Here is a 12,307-nt window from a genome sequence, read left to right on the forward strand (position 1 = left end):
GCCTTTGGCTCAGGTCATGATCCCAGGGGTCCTGGGATCGAGCCCCATGTCCAGCTCCCTGCTTGGCGGAGAGCCTGCTTCTCCCTCTCCCTCTGCCTGCTGCTCTATCTCTGTCAAATAAATAAAATCTTTAAAAAAACCCCAAAAAACAAAACAAAACAAAAAACAAATAGAGCCTAACATAGGACCTTACATACAATAACAGAGTTTCAATAAATATGAAATTAATAAATGCATGAATGAGGGCACCTGGGTGGCTCAGTCGTTAAGCATCTGCCTTGGGCTCAGGTCATGATCCCAGGGTCCTGGGATCGAGCCTCACATTGTGTGTCGGCTCTCAGCAGAGAGTCTGAGTCTGCCTCTCCCTCTGCCCTTCCCCCTGCTCGTGCTCTCTCTCTTTCAAATAAATAAAATCTTAAAAAAAAAAATGCATGAATAAATAAATGAAGTGGAAAACATCTCTGGAGCAAGTGAAATTTCAGGAGCAATCTGAGAGGGATCAATTACTTGCGAACTATAAAAATTACGTATATATATTCATAATTACATGTTTATATCTGTATCTAATACCTAATGAACCAACAAGATTCCATCTTTATAAGTAACCAGAGCCCATGAACAATTGGTCTAATCTATCATAAACTATGTATTACAGTAATCTCACATTTGGCCCATTATATACAAATTTTCCTGTCCTCTTCCTGATTTGAAAACATCTGCTTTAATATCATTTAAAAGGAGCCACTTGAAAACAGGACATTGTAAGCTGATTAATAAATCATTCCTTCAGTTGTGTCCATCCATGCATGTCTGAGAAATAACACATTACCCGTCATCTGCACCAAAAAGGGACAGTATTGGTATTGGAAGAAATAAATTGCTGTTAACTGGACTATTCATTTTTCTGTGTTTCTATCCATCAGGACTACTGCAGTGGTGAAAGAAGACACTTGGAAAAATAATAATGTAGAGAAACAGATGGTTGGCAGGATCCCCAATACTCTGACAGTGCTCTTACAATGCATTTTTACAAATAAATGTTTATCTAAAATGATAGTGTCTGCATAGATTGTTCTAGCTCAAGAGAGCCTCTGAAGGTCCTTTTCAGTTGGATAGTATTGAGAGAAATACATATTGGTCATGAGTTACCTACCCCAGAAAGGCAACATGACTGCATTGTTATAGAAGTATCAACTGGCGTAGGTAGATGAAGGAACCTGAAGGAAGTGCTGTTACTAAGAGACTTAAGAATTTTCAGCAATTAGTGTAACAAACACACGAAATTTACTTAATTGTCAACATGGTTCTACCATACTTTTTGCATCCTCTACTTCTGACCATAATTAAACATGGTTTTATCTTCATAGGATTGTTAATAAAGAACAGTTATAAGTTTCCTTTAAAAAGATGTTATTACTTTGATGTACAGCAAAACAGGACAAAAAACTCAGAACAATTCATCAGCTACTTCCCCACATTAAAATAAACCTTGGAGAGGGGCGCCCGGGTCGCATAGTTGGTTAGGCATCTGACTCTTGGTTTCGGCTCAGGTCATGATCTCAGGGTTGTGAGAAACCCCGTGTCTGGCTCCATGCTCAGTGCGGAGTCTGCTTGAGACTCTCTCTCTCCCCACCGCCCCTACCCCTTGCGTGCTCTCTCTCAAGTAAGTAAATAAATCTTCAAAAAAAAAAAAAAAAAAAAGAATACATAAACCTTGGGGAAAGTTTTATGGGAAAAAAAAACCCAATGCAGTGATTGAGGAACCTGTTTCCAAAGCTATTTAAATACCTTAGAATTTGGACATTTTAGACCAACACTGTCCAATGGAAATATAAGTCATACATGCAATTGTAAATTTTCCAGTAGCCATATTAATAAAGTAAAAAGCGGGGCGCCTGGGTGGCTCAGTTGTTAAGCGTCTGCCTTCGGCTCAGGTCATGACCCAGGGTCCTGGGATCGAGCCCCACATCAGGCTCCCTGCTACGCAGGAAGCCTGCTTCTCCCTCTCCCACTCCCCCTGCTTGTGTTCCCTCCTCACTGTCTCTCTCTCTGTCAAATAAATAAATAAAATCTTTAAAAAAATAAAAAAATAAAAAAAATAAAGTAAAAAGCATGCCAAATTAATTTTAATGATATACTTTGTTTAACCCAATATATCCTAAACATTAAAATTTCAAAATACAATCATTATAAAAATGAATAGTAAGATACTTTACATTCTCTTTTCCATACTGTTATTTTCAAAATTCAGGGTATATTTTACTAATAAAACATGTTTCAAATCAGATACTGAGTTCAGTTTTTATCAGATAAATTTTTATCAGAAATATTTTATTTGTATTTTGACTCAATATAATCTACAATTTTGAAACAGTAGTTGCATATCACTAAGTTGTTCCAAACATACTAAAAATTTCTCTTATTTTAATTAAGTAAAACAAAAAAAAAATCAGTTATTCATTTGCGTCAGGTCCCCTTTCAAGTGCTCAATGGCTCCACGGAGCCCTGGCTGCAGTCCCGTTTCGCACAGAAGGGCAACGCCCAAAGTCTGGACAATTTGGCTCTCTTTTGCCTCAAGTGAGCTGAGGGTCTCATAGGAAAAGAAAACACAAACCCTGAGGATTAAGGATTTTTTTTTCTGGATTGGCAAAAAGAACATTATTTACAAGTCAGGATGGTAAGTGTTGAGCATAACTGGACTAATACTAAAAACACAACAGATATCCACAAAACAACAGAAGCCCCATAAAAGTATGGATTTTACCATTTTAACTGTACTGCCATTTTAAGGTATAACAAATTGTTAACATAATTATTTTCAGGGTGGGATAAAATCATACAAATATACTAATAAGTAGCAACCTTTTTATAGATCACAGAGATGTGATCTAAAACCTTAAAGCTTCAGATTTTAGCCTTATGTGAACCTGAAGTTTGAAGGTGGAATAATTAAATCCACACTACAAATACTCACTGGTCAATTCTGATCTCATTGCTTGCAAAAACTGGAATGTTAAAAGTCCTCTTAACAGCAAGGCTCATACCTGGATACTGTCGGATGGTGGACACGGAGCTGGTGATTGGGGTGTATGTGTGTGCAGCCAGTGGATATGCAGAAGGTGGGTATGTTGGCAAAAAGTACTGGAACTGAACAGGAACAGACGGTCTACAGATAGAAGACAGATAATATGAACCAAAATGGGTCTACTTTCTTCTTCACTTTCAAATGATCCTATCCCCCAGATCGTCTTCATACCCTTATATGCTATACCAACATTTCCCCAATTGTGTCCCAAATAAACTGTTAGATCAAAGGACACACACCTAGAGAGAGTAATATTTGTAAAAATAAATGGGTACTATCAATACATCCATAAACATAAAAATATGTAGTAACAATTACTAAAACCAATGTAAAAAACCTCAGTAATCAAAGGTTTTCTCTGCTCAATTCCACTTGAAAGACTTTAAGTTTACACTGGCAAATCTTATCAAATACAAGTAAAATAGGTAATCCCAAACTTATACAAACTGATTCAGAAACCAAAAAAAGAAGAAACAAGACCAAACTTAACACAGCCTTGACACCAAAACTAGATAGGGAGAATAGGAGAAAAGATTATAAACAAATCTCATTCTCTGCATCAACACAAAAATTACTAAATAAAATGGAATTAAATACTGTATAAAACAAAATATATTATGATCAAATAAGGTTTACCACAGGAAGAATGATTCAATATCAAAATTTCTATGAATGTTTTAGATTCTTTAAAAAATTAAGAGAACAATCATTTAAAATATCACAAAAGATATACAAAAATATTTAATAGAGACATAATACTATAGGTTAGCTATATTAGGATTAAAAAAAAATTACTTCCCCCTCCAAATTTTTATAGCATTCAATACTTACTCATGATATAAATAACTGAAAAAGAGGAATGGAAAAAATCTTTGTTCCTCAATCTGAAAACAGCATCTACCAAAATCTATTCTGAAATTTCCCAAGAATTCCCATTTAGGTCAGGAATAAGATAAGACTGTTCACTATCTCTCCTCTATTCAACATCATATTGGAAGCTCCAGGTAACAAGAGAAACACAGGTATGAAAAATGGAAATGAAAAAAATCCCTCATCCTTCAAAAAACTGTCCTATTTGTAGACAAAATAAAAACCTACATAGGAAATCCAAGAGAATCTACAAACTTTTAGGGCTAACAGGTGTGTTCAGCAAGGTGAATGGACAGAAAGACCAATATATTAAAACCCATAAGCATTCCTACACACCATAATACTCAAACAAGAACATTTATTTATTTATTTATTTGAGACAGAGAGAATGAGAGAGAGAGCACATGAGAGGGGGGAGGGTCAGAGGGAGAAGCAGGCTCCCCGCCGAGCAGGGAGCCCGATGCGGCACTCGATCCCGGGACTCCAGGATCATGACCTGAGCCGAAGGCAGTCGCTTAACCAAGTGAGCCACCCAGGCGCCCTCAAACAAGAACATTTAAAAATGATCCAACTCTGAAACTACTTCATATGCACTGTACCAGATTCTCACTGGGAGAGAAGAGATACAAATATGGAATGGGGGAGGTAATGGGGTTGAACTAGAAGGATCAGCATGTACTAAAGAGTTGTTGTTTTTTTAAAGATTTACTTTACAAAAGAGTGAGAGCGCGAACTGGGGTAGGGGCAAAGGGAGAGGAAGAGAATCTCAAGCAGGCACCCCACTCAGCATGTAGTTTGATCGGCAGGGGCTCAATCCCACAACCCTGAGATGAAACCAACAGTCAGACGCTTCACTGACTGAGCCAACCCTGCGCCCCTGAAGAGTTTTTATGACATCACATGCTTCCTATTTCTGTCAGCTAAAAGAGCCTGGAAGAAATGACAATCAAGTAGCAATAAACAGAGCTAATGTTCTGGTTTCTAAATGATGAAAAAGAACCAGGGCTCCCTGGAGAAATGGTAGCTTCCAGGGCTCAAACAATATTCAGGAGAAACCTGGAATATTTTGTTGTGGTGGGAAGTAAGGAAGGGGTAGACTGTATGGGACATGGAAAACCCACAGGAACTGGTCTGAAAAAGCTTCCAGAGACGATCTGAGCATCAAAACAGAAGACAATCATGAATTATAATAATGAATAAACTAAATCCATGAGTCCATGCTCATTTAAAAAAATAAAATATACAACAAAATAAATGGGGATAGGTAAAATTTATTTACATAAACATGTCAACTGATAAACGTGGAAGAAATGGTAGAAAAAGTCATTATCTTGCAACCATCATACTGCAACCATCAACTGATACAGCCAAGAATCCTCAACAGATGCTAATGCCACTGAGTGAAAGTTTATTGACGAACAGGGTATTTATAGGCTCCAAGTATTTTCACACAGATTAGTGGTTTACAAAGGAGAAAAATAGGGGCACCTGGGTGGCTCAGTCAGTTAAGCGTCTGCCTTTGGCTCGGGTCATGATTCCAGGGTCCTGGGATCGAGCCCCACATTGGGCTCCCTGTTCAGTGGGGAGCCTGCTTCTCATTCTCCCTCTTCCCCTTCCCCCTGCTCATTCTCTCTCTCAAATAAAATCTTTAAAATTTAAAAAAAAAGGAAAAAAATATACCTTTATAGAAAAATCTGGCAAACATCACCTTTACTAGGTAATTAGTGCTGACAGGGCTAACAATGAGACATAGGGGCGGCATGAGCTCTCTGATGTAGTAACTGTGAGAAGATTGCATCACCTAAGTGGTATTTGCTCTAAAAATGCATAACCTGAATCTGACTTTGAGGAAACAATCTAACAAGCCTAAGCTGAAGAGTATTCTACAAAAACAACTGGCCTAGCTATACTCTTCAAAAATGTCACTGTATGAAAGGGAACGGAAGGCTAAAGAATCATTTTGGATAACTGCACTGTGGTTACGAGAAGGTCTTTGTTCTTTCGGGATGAAAATGAAAGTACTTAGGGATAAAGGGTCATGACGCTGCAACCACACTCTCAAACCAGCTCAAAATAAATCAAACACAGAAACACACCAAATGAAAAAGTAGATACCAGGAGAACATCCATCAAAAAAAGAATGGCTAAATAAACATAGCACATTTTCATAAAATGAAAAATAAATTATACACGGTATTATTTTCAGGAGGAAATCTGAAAATAAGAGTAACTATATATACTATATTTCTCGGACATTTTGTGTTATTGAAAAATCAAAACAATTAATGACACAACGGGGCAGTGTAACTGGCACATTCCCTCCTACCTATTATCACTTCGGGTTTCCATGGCCACAGGATTTGGAGAGGCCCGATGACCTGAAATGGGAATCAGGCTACTCCTCTCTGCAGGGTAATCAGGCTGGATCCGAGGAGAAGTGTGTGTGATCTGCTGAGGCACCACCTTAGCTACAAATGCAAAATCCAATCATATTACCTCTCATATGCTTTTATTGGCATGCCAAAACATTTTTGGCCAGCAACAATCTTAAGAACGCAAATAGTATTAAGAAGCCTGGATCTTTAGTTTTAATCAAAATAAAAAAAGAAAGATCAGTACATAAGATTCAACTGAATTATTTCAAGCCAATAATCTACTGATACATTCATATGTTCGTACTGTTATTTGCCAAAGCAGGGTTCACCATCAATACTTTAACAAAAATACCAGCAATCAGGCCCTTTCTCCCTGACCTGTCTTCCTGGAGACCTTTTTTAGAAGGAGAAAAAATTTTAACAACAATAAAAAAAATCAACAAAATTTTGAATACCAACATGGCAAAGACCTTAGCTTCTACTGCAGCATCCATAGCTAATTAGTAATGAATCAATCATTTTAATCTCCAAGTCTCAGTTTCCTCATCTGGGAAGGCCTTCTTTAAATAATCACTTTATTTCCAAGATCCTTTGAATGTCTTGTGATTTTGCACAATACTTTATAGCAAAATCAAAATGACAATAGAGTTTTCAAATCTAATCTGAGGTTCAAAGTTTGCTCTCCTTTAGCATTTGCAATCAAGTTTTGTTTAGAAGGTACAGCTGAACTGGTACATACTTTAGTGTTCTTACAGACCTCTCTGCTAACTCTAGGAGGGAGTATTTGGAAAGAAAAGCTGCAACCTACATTAGATATATAGAAGGACAGCTACCATCTGTGTAAGATCCCAGTTACACCAGTGACAGGCACATAAACACTGGAGACTAGGATGACACCACCACATTACCCAAAGTGCAGTGCACTGAACACCAAAGGTAAGCAGCACAAGCCCACCATGATTCCCAGCTATTTCGTGAGGGAGGCAGCTGGAGAAGTTTCTGCAGGATGATAGCTGGGATGCCCAATTCGACCACTGATGGTGACTTGGCAGAGAGAAGCTGCCATGAAACATTTTCCGTCAGTACTAAGTAGAGGGGGAGCCGAGTGGGAAGCAACTAAGCCTTATTTTTTCACTGTGCCCAATAAAAGGTAGGAGAAAAGAATGCTCCCAATAGGAATGCAGCTGTCAATTGGCAAAGTGGCTAACTACTTGTTGATAAACCATACACACGCCCATGAATTTATATCTGTACTTTTTTCTAATTAAAAAAGCCACACATTGTCAATTATCAAAAAAAAAGACTTAAGGAAAAACATAATGCAAAAATTGTTAAGTTGAACATAATGCCACCTCCAAAGATGATCCCTGTTTTCTGAATGCTGTGATCATCTGATTCTGCTTTTTAGAATTCTGACACCACTGTCATATGTGGGCCAGAGCATGGAGAAAATAAAGACGGTATTCTAATGGAAATGAGCATTCATTAAAGGCAAAAACTCTATGCTTATGGTTAATCAGGCTTTTTCCCCGACTAAAAAATGGTTGAACTCAATATTTAACCTCACTTGGAGAAATCAAGTGTCACCTGGAAAAAGCTGCTTAGGTGATTTTAATATATCCACTAAATCCCCACTTGAAAATCAGTGCTCTAGGGTTAATATCAGGTATTCTTTCTCAACTGAGGTACGTTTGTACCGGGATCCTATAGTGACGTAACAAAGAAATACTTGGCTTACTATGAAAGAAGAAGAGAAAACCAGTGCATAAGCCTGATGGAACTTAGATAAAATCTATCACATTTAGTGGCGGATGTTAAATCTGTTTGGACACTTCTGTCAAATGATTTTCACACCTAGAATTTAGCAAATGGTTAAAAATCAAAGATAAAAGAGCTGGGAGATATGGAATATAATACTGTAACTTAAGACTGGTAAAAAGTTGATAGTCTTAGCCAAATGAATGCACATACTTCTGTCTCCTGGTACTCTGAGTTTACTTCCACAGTGTAATCTCCCAGCAAGACACAGTGACATAAATAAGAACTAATCTCTAAATAATTCTTTACAGAGGTGATTCAAGATGAAACCAGAGAGCCCCTATAGGGTACACTGTCCTCCTTTATAGGTCTAATTTTCTCTCTAGCTATAGTGAGACTCTCCACTATAAAAATGGCAAGAATAAGCCTGGTTCTGTTGTTACAGTGCTCAGGATAACTGATGACACTGTTAGATATAGTTAGAAAATGTTGTGAAGTGACAGGGAACAAGCAACAATCTTTTTCAACAGAAGTTCATCAATGCTAAAATCACACACTCCCACCCTCCGCCCCACTCTTCTTTTCACAGGAGGGAATGAACCACCTTCACCTTCACCAAGGGGGTAAGAAAGAAGTGTGCTCTCTCTGATGCCAAGCTGCCACGAGCAGTAGCCTGAGAAAGAGCCAGCAGCAGTGTTTTCACTGCTAGAAGCCTACCATGGGGCTTAGTACCAATTTAAGGATGGGCATGGCTGAGTTATCTAAGGGAGGAGGAAGGGTTTCCTGGACTCCACCCTCATTCCAGAAAAGTGTCCTCCAAGTTTGCGCAGAGGGATGTGAAGCTGTCTTACTTGGGAAGGAAGGAACTACCGCAGTGCTGGAACATAGCAGGTGGGGAAGTCATACTTCTATGTCTGGTCACCAGATTTCTGACAGTTAAGTATGTCAGTGTGTCATCTTACAAAAACACTCTTCTAAAAGTTTATGAAAAATATGGCAGCTGTCCCATGTGTCTGGAAGTAAACAGTAAGATGGCATGCTTATTGTCATACAACCAAGGCAAAGCTAATACCAGAAACTAAACCTGGGGCTTGTGAACTAAAGAAAGCAGCACTCTGCCTCAGAAGCCAGTCTCTGCTTTGGAAGCTGTGACAATGAGACACAGCCCCTAGGACAGGTGTCAGCAAACTGTGGGCAAATCCTGCCCGATGCCTGTTTCTGTACGGCCCATGAGCTACATGTGGATTCATACTTTGGAATGGCCAGGGGGGAAAAAATCAAAAGAACATTTCACGACACATGAAAATGATATGAAATCCAAATTTCTGTGTCCATAAAAAGTTCTACTGAAATGTAGCCACACTCATTTGTTTACATATTATCCACAGCTCAGCAGTTGTGACATGGACCTATGACACCTGCAAAGCCTAAAATATTTATTATCTGGCCCTACAGAGAAAGGTTGTCAATCCCTGCTCTTTATGACTCTTTGGCCGCCAGAAACTTTTCAAAGATTTTTAAAAAATACTCAAGGCATATATTTAAAAGGGGAATAAACAAAGCCTAGAAGAAATTTTAGGATGTTCGTGAAGTATCTTGGGGTAGCAGTCAGATGAGAACTGAGGGTAATCAACCCGAGGGTTATCACCCTTCCTGCTGTGCACTGCCCAGAGAGTTTTCCTGAACAATCCATCAATGTACAAGTTCTCCTCATTCCAGATCCTTGCTTCTTTCTTGCTTTTTCTGTGGATCTCATCTAACTATGTCAGTGAAGTTAACTTCTCTTTAAAAGGCACACACAGGAGAGGTAAAATCTGATAAATGAGGAGTCAAAGTTGTGTTAAAATAACATTTACTTTCAGCTCTCAAGGATTATTACCCTCTTTTCCCCACTACGGTCAACACCAAATCTGTATGACAAATATACAAAAATCGAATTCAGTGTTGCTTTGAAAATCAACAATAATTAAAAAAAAACCAAAACACCCAATACTAGCCCTCGATATGAAGACCTCGTCAGAGGGGCTGAAAAATCCCTTTTAAGCTCTGTGTGAAGGCTGCAGGACACTTACCAACTGGGATGTTTGAGGTGGTCACAGCGGTAGCATGGGATGAATGTGAGGGCATTGTCATGGTAACAATTGTACTCGTGGGAGCTTGTGTGTGTGACACAGATCCTGAAATTGGAGAAAAAAAGTCTTCAACAGTGGCCTCTCTACCCACACTACAGATTCTCAAATACCCGAGGAAAGCTCCTGGGAAAAGAGAATTCACCCTATTCTTTTTCTCTGACTGAAGCTGAGAAATGAGAAATTAACTTACCACTCATTCTTCACACCTCCTTAGAAGGAAAAGCAGGGCTGCCAACTTACCGGCCGTGGTAGCTGAAGGAATGGTGTTGGTTGCCAGAATAGGTGCTACTGTTGCTGCAGCCACTGGTGTGCCAGTGCTGAAGATCGTTTTCTGGGGGGGGAGAGGAGGGGGGAGAGGGGGGAGGGGGGATATCCCACGACACAGTTATAAACAAGAACATCTCCCCCTCCATCCAGTCTATTTTATATATTTATTTATTTTAAAGATTTTATTTATTTATTTGACAGAGAGAGAGCGAGAGAGGGAACACAAGCAGGGGGAGTGGGAGGGGGAGAAGCAGACTCCCTGCCGAGCAGGGGGCCTGATGCGGTGCTTGATCCCAGGACCCTGGGATCATGACCTGAGCCGAAGGCAGCCACTTAACAACTGAGCCACCCAGGCGCCCCTCCATCCAGTTTAAAAGCAATCACTGCCTTCAATATTACTAGGTTCTCGGAAAGTTTTGCACAAATCTGGTTTTAACCCACAGCCTCCAAAGATGGGTTGACCTCTGGTTTTACCTGAGCCATGGTATGAAGCTGTTGCTTTGGCGTCCCCAGCGCAGGATGAGATGGCAGTGTGATTCTTGTGGTTACATCCCGTGACTGTGCAGGACGCTGAATACTAATTGCTGCAGACGGTGGATGCTGGATAGACAAAGTTGGCCGGCTGAAATAGATAGAAAAGACATGATTTCTCACTTGTCTCTAAACACAATGCAGGCAGTCCAGGCCATTTACTATCTTGTACTAGATCATCATCATACGGCTGTAGTTTTAGGTCTGTGACATCCATAGGTGAACCAATGAAGTAAATGGCCTGTCAAGTTTCTCTTCTGTAAGTTCCATAAACCTATTTCCAAAGGTATCAATATGCGCCATGAACTGAATCAATTAATCCTTAGTCAATTTCAGCACTCTCAGTATAGTTAACCAACACTCTAGGACAATCTTGAGTAAGCATTATTATAATCAATACACTTCACTCTGTGGACAAAGCTGGAGATACACACTCAGATTTTCACATTACAAGGCAGGATTACAGACAACCCTGATTAACAGTAGCCCACCCCATTGCCCCCAAAGCACTAACCTGCTCTCAATTTCCTATCATTCCTTACCGTATGATTCCTTCAAAAGTTAGCTATGATTGTCTAATGATTGAAAGAGATATCAACACAGAAACCATGTCAAATTAACTGGCAGCAAGCTACTGGAATTGCAGCAGTGGCAAGAAAACTTGACATTATAACAAAGTTGGCTTCTCAAGTCAGAGGGGGAAGAATGGACTATTTAATAAATGATGCTGGGAAGACTATGTAGCCCTTTGAAAAAAATAAAATTGGATCCATGCTTCATGCATTACTATGCCAGGATAAATAAGAGGAGGATCGAAGATTTTACAGCAAATTAAAAAGTACATGAAAAAAATACAGAAGAATTCTTTTATAACCTCAGAATGGATGAGAGCTTTTTAACTACTGAAAGCTTTCAAAATCCAAAAACTACAGAAGATCAAAAAATTTACTCTGTGAACAAATAAGCAAACCTACATAGCAAAACACACAAACACACTATAAGCATGGTCAAAAGACTCAAACTAAAGTGTAATCCTCTTAATATACTAGGAGCTCCTTGCAGTCAATGAGAAAAATAATAGCTCAATAAAAAGCAAAGGATATACATAGCCAGTTCACTAAAGAGAAAACACAAGTGTCTCTTTAACAAAGAAATGATGCTCACTCCCACACACAGGAAGAGAAATACAATTTAAAATACACGGAGATATCACTGTTCACCTATCAGATTGGCAACCCCCCCCCAAATGGACAGCATAATGTTGTTCAAGCTGCAAGGAAATAGGCACT

At 39.1% G+C, this 12,307-nt stretch overlaps 1 protein-coding gene across 10 annotated transcripts in view; it reads right to left on the reverse strand.

Moving 5' to 3' along the window:
• Positions 1-12,307, reverse strand: part of SAP130 (Sin3A associated protein 130) — an 85,023-nt gene that overhangs the window by 47,995 nt on the left and 24,721 nt on the right. For all 10 annotated transcript variants that reach the window (XM_035008291.1, XM_035008297.1, XM_035008290.1 and 7 more), the window contains 5 exons: positions 10,962-11,109; positions 10,461-10,551; positions 10,161-10,265; positions 6,282-6,423; positions 3,045-3,166 (listed from right to left, as the gene is read on the reverse strand). In XM_035008291.1, coding sequence (XP_034864182.1) covers positions 3,045-3,166; positions 6,282-6,423; positions 10,161-10,265; positions 10,461-10,551; positions 10,962-11,109 — 608 coding nt within the window. The remainder of the gene's footprint in view (positions 1-3,044; positions 3,167-6,281; positions 6,424-10,160; positions 10,266-10,460; positions 10,552-10,961; positions 11,110-12,307) is intronic.

This window comes from Mirounga leonina, unplaced genomic scaffold, assembly GCF_011800145.1.
Source record: "Mirounga leonina isolate KUSES-001 unplaced genomic scaffold, KU_Mleo_1.0 Mir_151, whole genome shotgun sequence".
NCBI lineage: Eukaryota > Metazoa > Chordata > Mammalia > Carnivora > Phocidae > Mirounga > Mirounga leonina.